This window comes from Octopus sinensis, linkage group LG4, assembly GCF_006345805.1.
Source record: "Octopus sinensis linkage group LG4, ASM634580v1, whole genome shotgun sequence".
Classification (NCBI taxonomy): Eukaryota; Metazoa; Mollusca; class Cephalopoda; order Octopoda; family Octopodidae; genus Octopus; species Octopus sinensis.
Window position 1 is genome coordinate 24121535 of NC_043000.1, and position 14949 is coordinate 24136483.

A 14949-nucleotide genomic window follows, 5' to 3' on the forward strand; every position below is an offset into this window, starting at 1 on the left:
AAATCAATGAGCCACAATCTCCACTGGTTTACTTGCTTATCACCACTCAACTCATGGACACAAGCAACTATTTCTTTACCAAATCATTAATGGCAACGAAAAATGGTGCCTGTACATCAATATGAAGCAGTGTAAGGAATGGTTTAGCCCTGGTAAAGAAGCGTCACCACGCGTGAAACAAGATCTTCATCTGCATAAAATGATGTGCGTATGGTGGGACTGGGAAGGGATTATCCATTACGAATTGCCTGAACGGAACCAAATGGTCAACGCGAAACTTTATGTTCAATAGATGGAACGACTCAACATGGCTATTCAAGAGAAAAAAACCTAATTGGCAGTATGGGGTTCTTCTGCTGCATGACAACGCCTGCCCTCATATCGCCAATATGACCAAGGAAACCATTCAAACACATGGCTGGGAAGTGCTGCCACACCTGTAGTACTCTCCTGATTTGGCACCAATGGATTTCCTCCTCTTTCGATCTCTTTCAAATGCTATGCATGGAGTTTCGTTCTATACTGATGCAGAATTGAAAGCTTGGTTGGATTGATTTTTTGAGTCAAAATCGGGTGATTTCTACAATGAGGTATTGAAAATCTTGTTGAACGTTGGGAAGAAGATGGAAACAGCAAGGGCAAATACATTATTGATTAATTAGTTGTTATATTTTATTAAACCCTTTAAAAAATTTTTATTTAAAAAACCCCAGCAGGAACTTAGTTGCCAACCCAATACATTTATGTACTAGATTACTGACATTTAGCAAAGGTTTCTCCCATTGTGTTGATGCACCATTTTTTATCATTAATAAAATTGTCAGCATTTTTGACAACACAGGTATCCTAGTTGTAATATAGTACTCAGGTTCACTATAGTAAAACAACATTAATGTGATTTGAACTTAGAGCATGAAAAACTACTACTGACCCAATGATACATTTAAATGATTAATATCTTGGTATAAATTTCAACCTTAATTTAGCTTTTTTATGTTGTACATATACCACAGCAGATTGGTTTGCTAAATGAAAAGGAAAGAGATTTGCTTTCATATCTCTATTATATGTATCATCATTCTCAATAAAATAACCAGGAGGTATATTTGGCTCTGACCCTTTATTGGAATTTTTCCCCACTTTATCAGTGAAAGCAACCCAAGACATTCGCAGCATAATCGCTCACAACTGCAAGGCCAAGGCCCTGGAAGAAGTGTGCACTCATTTGAGTGATAGCTGACACTTTTGTTAGCTGAAATGCAATAGAAGTCGACAACTATAATTATCTCAAAAAAATTTCAGATATAATTTGCTTGAAATGTGAACTATTGTGACTTTAAACGTTCAGTCATGGACATCATAGGCCCCACCTCCTCACTGTAGTTTTCACTGTATGTCAAGGAAACTGGATTGTTTAGAGGAGGTGCAATTTTACTTAGAAAAATATCTGAAACCAGATGTAAACATTTCAAACATGTAAAAAATATTTGTTAAAATAGAATAACAAAAATACAATATGTCATCATGGAACAGATCTGTAGCTGGAGATGAACAAAGATCAAATACAATCTCATTATACTAGTCCCTGCCTTCTTTAGTAGTTTCCATAACACATTAACAGAGGGGATATTACCCACGCAAATATTTTAAAAAAGGTATATAATGGATGGATGGGTTAATAAATGAAAATAAGAATAAACCAGTTTGCAAAATTAGCTTCTATTTGATCGGCTGTTTGTAAAATGCTATTCTGCAAAGGGAGAACTGATCTGCACAAAAAATGCAAAACCACTGACATTATCATCAAACCTTGGAACAAACTTTAAGCCCATTGAACCGCTTTCCATTGTCCTCAGACAATCCTATGATCTTATTGATTATCCCTCATTTGCTTTGATCAGTAACATTGTGTCGTCTAGTGTGAGCCATGGGTTTATTTACCCATTACTGCCGCTACCATGTGAAATAACAAATATACAACAAAGAGCCTCCTCATAAAAAAATGAAGACAGCCATGCTGTCTCATTAGTGACTTTGATCAGGTAGGCCTATAATCAAAGGTTATGTAAGAAATAGTTTACAATATCTTAAGCCTTCTCCAAGGCTTCTCACCTGTGATTATATGCTTCCACAATCATCCTATTTTTCAGTCAGTGTATCCTAGGACTAGGTAATCAAATACATTTTTTAAGGCAGTAGAGTGTGATATGAGTGAAAATTGGTAGTTATTTCTAGCACATCAAAATACTGCTAAGAGCCATAGTTGCCAAACATTTTCTTGTTTTTTTAAATTTTTTTTTTTACAGAGGGCTGTACCAAGCTTCAATATCTCATTTGACTTAGTTTCTGCAGCTGGATGCCCTTTATAATGCCAACTACTTTACAGAGAGTACTGCATGCTTTTTTCATGCATTTTTCATGCTTTTTTCAGCACTGGTGAGGTCACTAAGTAGCTCACAAGACAAGAACCCTCAATTGACTTGGGCATAGCATTCAGGGATGTGAAAGTATGACAGAGGAATATTAAGGGTTAATAAAAATGACATTTTTCTAACCACACACAGAGTGGGTGATTTCCACAACAGAGCATACCTTTACCTTGTTTATTGGGGCGATTTGAATTTGACAGATGTTATCAAACCAGAAAAACAGGAAAACATGCAGACATACATACGTACATGCATACACATGCCAATATATATATAATGGGCTTCTTTCAGTTTCTCCCGAATTGCTACACAGAGGTACTGGAAGTGCAAAATAATTGTTGGGTAATTCCCATGTAAGAAGATAGTGTTTTCTTTTTACCTCTTATTTCAACCCAGTTACCTGGAAAAACCACAAAATTGGGTCAGTTGCTGAAACTATAATGTTTTATAAAAAAAAAAAATTGAAATGATTGTTGTATTTTAATATCATTGGATACACCCATATGATTTGAAATACGATTGTTCCTAGAGGATGTGTGGGTAACAAAAGCTAAAAATATTGGGCGTAGTCCATAAAAATGCCTATAATGTCAAAATATAATCATCATCATCGTTTAACGTCCACTTTCTATGCTAGCATGGGTTGGCCAATTTTGACTGAGTGCTGGCGAACCAGACGGCCGCACTTGGCTCCAATCTTGATCTGGCAGAATGTCTACAGCTGGATACCCTTACTAATGCCAACCACTCCGAGAGTGTAGTGGGTGCTTTTTATGTGCCACCGGCATGGGGCCAGTCAGGCGGTACTGGCAATGATCTTGCTTGAATCTTTTACACATGCCACCGGCACAGGTGCCAGTAAGGCAGCGTTGGTAACGATCAGGCTTGAATGGTGCCCTTTTATGTGCCACCGGCATGGAGCCAGTTGGCTGCTCTGGCAACGATCACGCTCAGATGGTGGTAAAATATTATATATATATACATATACATTAGCAGAAATACCTGGTGTTGCTCAGGATTAAAATGGCATGGTTTTTTATTGTTTTACTTGTTTCAGTCATGTGACTGTGGCCATGCTGGGACACCGCCTTTAGTCAAAGAAATCAACCCCAGGATTTATTCTTTGTAAGCCTACTATTTATTCTATCGGTGTGTTTTGCCAAACTGCTAAGTTATGGAGACGCAAACAGAGCAACATCGGTTGTCAAGTGATGGTGGAGGTACAAACACAGACACACACACACATATAGGGAGCATTCACAAAAAAAACGAAAGACGATGCCAAGTGGTGTAGATAACAAACAGATGTATTAGTTTAAAGCTCGGGAAGTGAAAAACTCTTTAAAGTTTTGAGCCTACATGCTTCCACAGAAGGAAACAAGGAGAGAAAATAAAGAATGTGTAGTGGCTAGCGATCTATCATGGTGAATTCCGGACAGAGGGGTCACACAGGAGAGCTAGAAAGTAGAGAAAACAGAGTAAGACAAACAGAGTAGGAAGAAATGACAATAGGAAAAAGTAGAAAGTAGTCCTCTAGGCAATAACAGATGAATTCAAGACAGGATGCCCTTGGGGGCTCCTCTATGCTGATGACCTTGTTCTAATTGCTGAGTCACTATCAGAACTTGAGAAGTTTCAGTTGTGGAAACAAGGATTAGAATTGAAGGGCCTTAGAGTCAACCTAGCTAAAACCAAAGTCCTAATAAGTAAGAAGGCAGACAAACCACAAATCCCTTCAGGTAGATGGCCCTACTCTATCTGTAGAAAAGGCATAGGTAGAAACTCCAAAAGATGTACCCAGTGTAAGCTATGGACACATAAGAGGTGCAGCAATATCAAAGGAAGGCTAACTGAGAAGATAGTTTTTGTATGTGGCAAATACTCAGGTGCTATAAACACTGGAAATGTGCAGAGAACAGCTTCTGTCACATTCCAGGGAGAAAAACTACTGGTAGTTGATAGCTTCCGTTACCTAGGTGACCAAGTCAGTAGCAGGGGTGGATGCTCTGAAAGTGTAAGTGCTAGAATAAGAATAGCCTGGGCAAAGTTCAGAGAGCTCCTACCTCTGCTGGTGACAAAGGTCCTCTCACTCAGAGTAAAAGATAGACTGTACGATGCATGTGTACGAACAGCCATGCTACATGGCAGTAAAACATGGGCCGTGACTGCTGAGGACATGCGTAAGCTTGCAAGGAATGAAGCCAGTATGCTTTGATGGATATGTAATGTCAGTGGGCATACATGACAGAGTTGTAAGCACCCTGAGAGAAAAGTTGGGTTTAAGAAGCATCAGATGTGGTGTGCAAGAGAGATGACTGCGCTAGTATGGTCATGTGTTGCGGATGAATGAGGACAGCTGTGTGAAAAAGTGTCACACCCTAGCAGTAGAGGGAACCTGTAGAAGAGGTAGACCCAGGAAGACCTGAGTTGAGGTGGTGAAGCACAACTTTTGAACATTGGGCCTCACCGAGGCAATGACTAGTGACTGAGACCTTTGGAGATATGCTGTGCTTGAGAAGACCTGACAAGCCAAGTGAGACCATAGTCCGTGGCCTATGCCCGTAGGTTTAACCTGCCCACTTACGAATTCCCCTCATTCATTGCTGACATGGCTGATGACAGTACTGCCTGATTGGCACTCATGCCAGTGGAACGTTAAAAGCACATCTGAGCATGATCGTTTCCAGGGCCACGGATTGGCTCCCGTGCCAATTGCAGATGATATTTATGATTCTGTGAATATACAGTGGTTCCGTAAACAAATATTCATTCTGCGAATACCTGGGACTGTGAATGCTGAACCACGAATAAGTGGAGGTACATTGTTCTCTGATTGGTATTCAACACTCAGTAAATTCAACATCTGTAGTACATACTGAAAGAAAAATAGCTTGTGTTTCTTTTCTGTGGTGTATGTGGGAGATTTGAAATAGAGACACCTACCTTCTCTTCGTCGACGTAGACTTCTCCAGCAGTGACGCGCCCTTTCACATGGCCCAACCAAACGCTAGAAATAGCAGCTGCTTTTCCCCTACTTTGACTAAGTGCTCACACGTCCAGCTCTGTCGGCCACCCCGATCGAAAAGGCCCAATCCTCCCCTGCCTGCGTGTGCATCACTCCTGCCCCTTCCTCTTCTGGTCAGTCCCAAGTTCCGGTCAGCTCCCCAGCTGCTGACATCATCCCACACTTTCAGGATTGTTTAATCTTATGGATCAATAGTCTATGTTTGAAGAGTTGGCGAATGGGCAAACACACGCATCTAGACATGCACACATAATTTATCCTCACTGAATATCTCCCCAGCATTTCTACTCTCTCTTTTGTACTCTCTCTATCTGAATCTCTTACACACATATGCACACATACACACACACATGGGTGTCATCAATTTGTCAATTGAGAGGAGAGAAAAACTGCTCTGTGAATGTAGAAGGCTATCTGTAGGACATAATGTGGTGTGTCCAAGAGCCAGAAGTTGTCTATGCAAAAGTCAAGACAGTCTTTCACACTTTCACTCCTGTCTCCCCACTCACCCTCTCTCTTTCACACATATAGGCGCAGGAGTGGCTGTGTGATAAGTAGCTTGCTTACGAACTACATGCTTCTGAGTTCAGTCCCACTGCATGGCACCTTGGGCAAGTGTCTTCTACTGTAGCCTCGGGCCAACCAAAGCCTTGTGAGTGGATTTGGTAAACGGAAACTGAAAGAAGCCCGTCATACATATGTATATATATATATATATATGTGTGTGTGTGTGTTTGTGTGTCTGTGTTTGCCCCCCCCCCCCCCCAACATTGCTTGACAACCAATGCTGGTGTGTTTACATCCCCGTAACTTAGTGGTTCGGCAAAAGAGACCGATAGAATAAGTACTAGGCTTACAAATAATAAGTCCTGGGGTCGATTTGCTCGACTAAAAGCGGTGCTCCAGCATGGCCACTGTCAAATGACTGAAACAAATAAATAAGTAAAAAGAGTAATACACACAGGCATTTGACTAACAACATTTTAGCTGAAACTATCTGGGCACAACAGAAGTATTCTCTTTCCCAGTTGTGAGTAGCAATAACTTTCTAAACCATGCCATCCTTCCAGCAGGATGGCATGGTTTAGAAAGTCTTCCCTCTATAAACATGGTAAATTTTTCTTTAATTTACTTGTGTTTTCCTTTCTTCAGTGTGGCTCCCTAAAAAAATCCAGGTTTTGGATTTGGCCTGGATATAAAAAAGTTTGAGAACCACTGGTTTAGAATCATATCACTTTTGCTTGTTGACATTATTAATCCATTTACTCTCCTTGAAGAAGATACCTAAAATCAACATGTCTTACGAAATTCATTGATAAATATTCACTTCTTTACAATTTATAAAATTGTATGTAACTGGTCTTCTATCATGAAACTAGAATGATAGGTCCCTAAAGAGGAAATTAGTATTATTTTCAATCTTATCAGTCATTGGTGTTGATATTATCAATCACAATTTGCTTGGTGAAAAGGCTATCTAAAGTTTGAAATGAAGGTAATTTCCTTTTTAAATTCATTGAAAAATATTAAATAAAGTCTAATTAACCTGTCACTTAAAAAAAAAAGTCATGGGTGGTGATAATTATCTGTTTAGAACTGTATTAGTCTTGTTTATTAACTGCACATGTTACTGAACACTTCAAGAAGAACTGCAAAGAATGTATGCAGTTACTGAAGTGTTTTTTATCTTGTTATTCCCAACAGTATGATGCAAGTATATCAAGCATATATGTGTTGGAATGGAACAAACGGTGGCAATATTCAATTAGTTGCCATTTTTGAATTGTTCAATGTAAAAAGTCAGGTTCTTATAAAAATGACAAACTTATTCTTCCTCTGTTTAACAAATGTGGTCAAATGATTGCTGAAAGGAACACATCTGAATTATTTAGTTGTCAGATTGACAACAGCTGCTACGAAGCTCTCTTTCCTATAAACAACAATGAACAAAAGAGAAATGTAGAGGGGAAAAAGAAATAAAAAGAATACTGTGAAAAAGAAATGTAAAGAATGAAAATTCAAAAAATAATCATATAATAGTAACAAAATATTACAAGACAGTGAAAAGGATACAGAAACAAGGCTGCAAAAATAAGGGGATATGAGAGGATGACAAGAGAACAAGAAAGTGATAAAGAAGTTAGTATCTTCCAGGTTTTCCCATCAATGGCTTGGATCTCATCAAGTGTCCAATCAAGCAGCCCAAATGTTAGTATGAGTAATGGCACACAAACACACTGTGAACCACCTTTTTATTGAATGAAGAGAGTTCTGAGGTCCAAATTTTCTTTATTTGGCTGTAATAGTTTTAGTGACAAGTATTTTGTTAGAAGTGTTATAGTAAGATATGTTTTCATCCACCCCTAGATCCCTGTAGCGTTCTTCATCAGATATAGGGGAAACAGTCAAGTCATTGAATGAGATGCTGCTATGTGTGTATGTATGCCATTGCTCAGTTTTATTTCAAGATTTCTTGCCAATAGAAAAAGAGCTGGTTTCTAATCTAGATTCAAAGCTCCTTCATTGGGATTTCAGCATCAACAACAGGGTACTTTTGTTTGTATGTATGTATGTCTCTTCTATTTTTTAATTATTATAAATCTTCTACTGAGAAGGGAGCCAGTTTCCAAAAAAGATATAAAGCTTCATCTTTGGGATGTAGTTAACACAGACAAATTCACATTTGGAACTTGAGAAAAGTCTTGCATATTTTTACTGTTCCACTCAGAGATTGGACTCATAATGTACAGATCAGCTGGTCAATTTCTCTTTCAGAAAATCCCAGTTCATCTCGATTCTCTTTTTAGCATTTACTAACAAACCCTAGTGCTCCAATTATTATTGGTATGAATATGAATTCATAGTCTGGATATAGAAGCTGGAGGTTTCAAAGCAGTTGTCCATAGATATCCTCTTTTCCTTTGATTTTCAAAGAGATATTTATATTTTCAGGGCAGCTAACCTCTATGACGATACAAACCTTTGCCCCTCTGTCCCATCCCAAACAACAATATCTGGCCTGTTATGTTTACATTTGACAGAAGTTTTGATGGGAGTATTCCACCAGTATTCCTTGAGTTGGTGTTTATGAATGTATTCTGTAGCAGTAGCTGATATCCTCACTGTTTGAGAGACACAGCAGGAATGATCTCGTTTGAGATTACAACCACCTTTGGCTGGGTTGTTCCTGTTGTGTCCACTGATCTGATTGGTTGACATATGGCACGGTTTGTCTCTACTTTATTTCGCGCCACTGTCCAAAGCCAACTAATCACGGCCTTAGGATAAGGTCACATGACCCAGTCTTTTGGATGTTCTTCAGGGGCCTTTAGAATGCTTTAAAAGGCCTAAGAATTTTCCATTCCTGGTCTTTGGTCTTAGGCCATTGACCACACCTCCACAGAGCAGCCAGTTCCAGTGACGACCACACCAGCCATGTTCCTGCTACAGCCAGCAACGACACCAACATACACCAGCAACGCAGGACGTCTCTACCACTGTCGCCGTTCTCTACTGTCGCCATCACCACTGTCGACCTCAACGATATGTACACAGTAACTCGATCAAGTTTAGCTTACATGCTGTGTGTGTAGACACACCAAGGTTAACAGCACAACTCTACCGGCAAGATCTTCTGTACCGATGTAACCTGGCAAATGGATCGAAGCCCCAACTTCTACACGCGTGGTAACTGCTCTCCTCTTTGCCCCAACTTCATTGACACAGAACCATGATGTGTGTGTGTGCATGTGAATATGTGTAAATCAATGGGTCCCAAATTTTCTTGAACTGCCACCCCTTTGGCTCTCAGATCACATTCATAGCCTCTCCACCACCTCTACATACATATACACACCACACCACCAAAAACATAGACCTCTTTCTATTGCGAATTCCAAACGACTGTATTTCACAAATAAAACTTAACCTAGTTAATCCATTAGTTTGTTGTTTTTACAATATGAAATAGTAAATTTACATCTCACCTGAAGCATTTTCATATTTTTAATGTACTTTGTGCAGGGATATCAGCTTCTTAACATCAAGTTGAAAGTATATTTCTCTATTTTACTGTTTTTTAATGATTTCTTGGGAATGTCTTAAGTGTATCATTTTTAATATTTGCGTGTGTATTTGTGCCATTCTAAGGCCGTGGTGGATATGTTGTTTGTTGTAGACGCGTTCAAAAGTGGTATGTATTTTGTAATAAAGAAAGTCTCTTTACTAATTCGTTGGCTACAGGTTGTATTGTCCCTGAATTAGTAGAGGGGAAAAATTCCTCCTCCTCCTCCTCCTTTTTCTTCTTCTTCCCTACTGAGAATTCACAACGACCTCGAACCCACAAGAGTAAACAAGAGAGACAGAAACAAGGAAAATGCCACTTGTATTTGAACACTATGCAAATATTCTTTTAAAAAACTTTTGTTTTAATTTTTCCAAAATTTAATTGTTTTCCATACTTAAAGTTGAAAAAGTCTCAATGACTGAAACTGGTACTGAAATGTATTTTATAAAATTATTTTAGCATTTTCTACCTTGACTTTTTTTTCCATATATATATATATACCTGTACACCACTTCAAACAGTCTATCTATCTATCTATCTATCTATCTATCTATCTATCTATCTATCTATCTATCTATCTATCTATCTATCTACCTACCTACCTGCCCCTGTGTGTGTGTGTGTATGTGTGTGTGTGTGTGAACGATGGTGATCATCATCATTTAACATCTGCTTTCTGTGCTGGCATGGGTTGGACAGTTTGACTGAGGACTGGCAAGCTGGGAGGCTGCACCAGACTCCACTCTGATCCAGCAAGGTTCCTACAGCTTGATGCCCTTCCTAATGCCAACCACTCTGAGAGTGTGGTAGGTGCTTTTTGCATGCCACCAGCATGGGAGCCAGTCAGGTGGTACTGGTATTGACCATGTTCAAATGGAGCTTTTTATGTGTCACCAGTACAGGTGCCAGCCAGGCGATACTGGCATTGGCCATGCTCGAATGGTGCTTTTTACATGCCACCAGCATAGATGCCAGTCAGGTGGCACTGGCATTGGCCATAACTATGATTTCACTTGGCTCAACAGGTCTTCTCAAGCACAGCATAGTGCCCGATGAATGCATTTAGAATTTAATATATGTAAATCCTATAAACTAAACAAGAAGTATTGTCTCTGGCCCCTACTCTCCTTGGGTTTTGGTGTACTCCAGTCAGTTGATGATTGCTTGACCCTGTTTGAATTACTATTACACAATATAATTTGAACTTACTATTCTTCTTCTTTATGCCTTTAACCCTCCAATGCGGAGTATAGACCACTTATAGTTGAATTCCATGTCGCATAATTTTCCACTTCTGTACTTACACTCTGCCATGAATGTCCCCCTTTCTCTAGTTCCTTTTGTGTTGATCTCTGCCACAAGTTCTTAGGCTTACCTCTCCTTCTATATCCATCCGAATTCCACTGTAAAGCACTTTTCGCTACATTTGGTGTGTCTTTTCTAATTATGCTACCAATCCACTTTTTCTTAAATATTTGCTCCCTAATTGAAACTTCATTTGTTCTTTGCCATAGCTCCCTATTGCTTATGTGTTCGGGCCATCTAATATACTTACTATTCTAAGTATATAATTACATAGTTTTTAAAGTGTATCTCTATAGATCTTCTACAGAATTTAGGATATTATGGTTGTAAAATGAAACACAATGTTCCTAACAGCAATTAGTATTTACACATATATATATGGATAGAACTTGTGGACAAGAGAGACCCAGGAAGACATAGAACAAAGTACCGAAGTTCGATCTCAAGACACTGAGCTTTATGAAGGAGATGACAAAGGACTTGGATATCTGGTGTCTTGCTCTACTCAAAGACCCATCTGCCATAGCAGAGTTAATATCTGTGCTGGTGTCACATACTTATCTTTCCTGGGTTACATTATTTTGCTTACGTCACCAACCACGTCATGTGTTTTTTTTATTATTCATTTATCTCATCTCCATGCATTGGACTGTATCAAATGTATAAAATATTGTAACTATACATTACAGGCTGGTGTAAAAAGATACTTCCTTGAAGGCAACTTTTTTACATGGCCAATTGAAAAGGTTGCTAGACACAAAGAAAATTCTAAGAAAAATAAATAAGTAAATGAGTGGGAATTTTATCAAGCTAAAAATAAAATAGGTACTGGTATCAATTCATTAAACTAAAAATTCCTCAAGGTGGTACCCTAACATGACGTCAGTTTAATAACTGAAACATGTAAAAGATAAACACCCCCGCCTCTTCACACACACATGCATACATGCCTATTATTCTTAAGGACATTACAAATGAGAGCTCATGGTTCAGTGGACATAACATTCAGTATGAAGTTTTGAAAACATGCATTTCTATACATATATGCACAGACAGGTGAGAAACAGCTATATGTACATATATAACGTGTGACACAGGATATAACTGAATACTAATCATAGTTGTGAATATCCAGTCAGAGACATGTATACATATATGATGCAAACTACATTTGATTAGATATATATATATTTAACAGTAAAGTAAAAGTGATTTAAATAACTGACGGCGATGTGATTGTTAGAATTAAAGGATAAACATATGGAAGGACACTGAAGTTTCTAGGAAGAGGACCAGTCGATTAGATTGATTACAATAAGCAACTGGTACTTAATTTATCAACCCTGAAAGGATGAAAGGCAAAGTCGACTTCAGCAGAATTTGAACTCAGAATTTAAAGACAGATGAAATACTGCTAAGCATTTCGCCTGGTGTCCTAATGTTTCTGACAGCTCACCACCTTGGCACTGGATATCATTAAAAACAGACAAAATATATTCATTCTTTTATTATGGCTCTTATGAGGAACACTATAGTTTCAGCTGTTTTGCTGTGTTTTCTTTTACCATATCTTAGTCAAGGTTTGGTTTTAAGATGTGACAAAGAAGTATCAAACACTTCTAATGAACTAAGAATTGCGGTCATTTTGTCTGCAATGACAAAAAACTTAACGACAAATCAGTGTTCTGTGTTTCAAAATACAACCATTCCAAACATTGGAGCAATTCAATGGATTATTGACAAACTTAATGCTCCATGTGGAGACATAAAACTTATCCCACAATACGATATTGGTAAGTATTTTATAAAAAAATATTTCAATAATTAAAACTGTTTAAATGTATGTAAATGTTATAATTATTGTGATAAATTTCACAAAGAAAATTTCAAAATGCTTTTTCCTGAGATTAAATTATTGATAAATTAACTAAAATGGCAGTAATGTTGGTTCCTATGAAACAGCCATGTGGAATTGGCAATTAGCATTACTTGTAAATTATTGATATTTCTTCTGTTTTACATTAAAGTTTGGGTGGAATTCTGCTTTTAGCATGCAATGTAACTCCTCACAACTTTTTTTTTCTTTTTGGAATTTCCAAAAGATTTTTGTGAATTTGTGTTCTATGGGAATTCATATTACTATGAAGAAAAAAAAATGATTTTCTAATTTTTCGAATTTTTTAAAACTTTTTTTGTTTCTAATTTTTCAAATTGCAAAAATAAAAGTCACAGTTTAAAATATGGGAAGTCTGAATTTTCTTTTTTGCCTAAATCTCAGCAATAGACCATTTAATGTATTTGTGGGGAGACAGATATTGAAAAACATCAATGCATCATATTGACAAACAAGCAATGACAATTTGAGGTGGTCATGTGATGTACTAAAAATAACATCTAAAGACCCCAATAACTTTTTTTATCTTCCAGAAGTTTCAGAAAATGTTTGTAAATTTGAGTTCTACACACAGACGTTCAAAAAAAAAAATTGTGTGTGATTTAAGGGGTATTTAGCTATTATTTTTAGTACATCTCATGACCACCTCAAATTGTCAATCTGATGTATTATTTGTCAATCTGATGTATTGATGTTTTATAAACTTTAGTGGAATTCTGCTTTATGCACACAGTAGAAAAGGATTTTTACAGCTAGATGCCCTTCTAAATGTCTATCACTTTACAGTGTGGACTGGATTTTTGCTATATACAGAGGAGAGAGGACAAATTGGTAAGAAAAGATCTACAAACATTAGGACTTTCAGAGGTGATGACAGGGGACTGAGACTGTTGGTGGTTTGCTGTGCCTGAAAAGGCATGTCAAGCTAAATAATATTTTTCTTACTTTCCCCTTACATTACCACATGTAGTTTCTATTTCCTTTTTGTAACATATTTCTATTATATATATATACCAGCATTAAAGACCCGTTGTTGCCGGGTCATAGTGCTAGTGCATGTATATATGTGTATATATATGTGTACATATTACATGTACATCTATATATATACATCTACACATAAAATACAAAATACAAAGTTATATCTTGATATCGCTAGTGATAACAATACTCAAAATATATTACAGACTGGAATTGTTAGCCCATCTCTTGTAATTTCGATCAATTGTATCTTGTCCTCACTCTTGTATAGAAGTGTGGCTACAATCCAGCCTACCTCTACTTCGGGGGGGGGGGGCAGCGGCATTTAAAATTTTTTTCCAGGACGTCCTACATCCCAGATATAAAGGTAAAAGTAAAATATTTCCACTTTGCAAGTTTGAGTCGAGTACTCCCTTGCACGCTCCGTTGACTCGAACCTTGCTTCTATTGTGGCAAATTTACCGCCTCTGATTAGATACCTTTCATAGTCAGACTTACTACATATAATTCAATTGTTATTATTATTTTTATTGTTAAAGTGAAAGTATCTGACATAAAATAGAGAAACGTTTTTGTTTCCCTTTTAACACGTAATACTGAAATAGTGGAGAAGATATGATATTGCTATGGGCTTGCTCTAGGCAAGAAGTTGAACATTTTTTTTGCCGATGACACTCCCCGGACCCTAAGTAAGGCATGTGTAAAATTTGAATGAAATTGGTTGTGTAGTTCTCAAGTTTTAGGGAAACACACAGACAGACAGACACACATTTTCAGTTTTATATATATAAAGATATATGTTGTGTGCTTAAAGCCAGCCTCACCTGGCACCTATGCCAGTAGCACGTAAAAAGCACCCACTACACTCACGGAGTGGTTGGCATTAGGAAGGGCATCCAGCTGTAGAAACACTGCCAGATCAGATTGGAGCCTGGTGCAGCCTCCTGGCTTCCCAGACCCCGGTTGAACCGTCCAACCCATGCTAGCATGGAAAACGGATGTTAAACGATGATGATGATGATGATGATGATGATGATGAAAGCAGAATTCCACCAGAGTTTATATTTTGGGACTCAGGCTCTTCATCATAGAGGGAAATCTATGAATTGTGCTTAAAGTGTATCTGAAAATGGTATTATTATCATTTGGGATATTGAACTTCCAACAGAACAGCTACAAGTTGATGTAGGTAGTTTATTTTGTTCCCCTCCAACTTTTAGTTAATACAATTGAAACCCAATACATAGAT

At 37.8% G+C, this 14949-nt stretch overlaps 1 protein-coding gene across 2 annotated transcripts in view; it reads left to right on the top strand.

Moving 5' to 3' along the window:
- Window positions 1-12225: 12225 nt before the first annotated feature.
- LOC115210858 overlaps window positions 12226-14949 on the top strand; it is a 50602-nt gene continuing 47878 nt past the window's right edge. For both annotated transcript variants that reach the window (XM_029779614.2, XM_036501916.1), the window contains exon 1: window positions 12226-12618. In XM_029779614.2, the coding sequence (XP_029635474.1) occupies window positions 12336-12618 (283 nt within the window). In that variant the 5' untranslated portion in view covers window positions 12226-12335. The remainder of the gene's footprint in view (window positions 12619-14949) is intronic.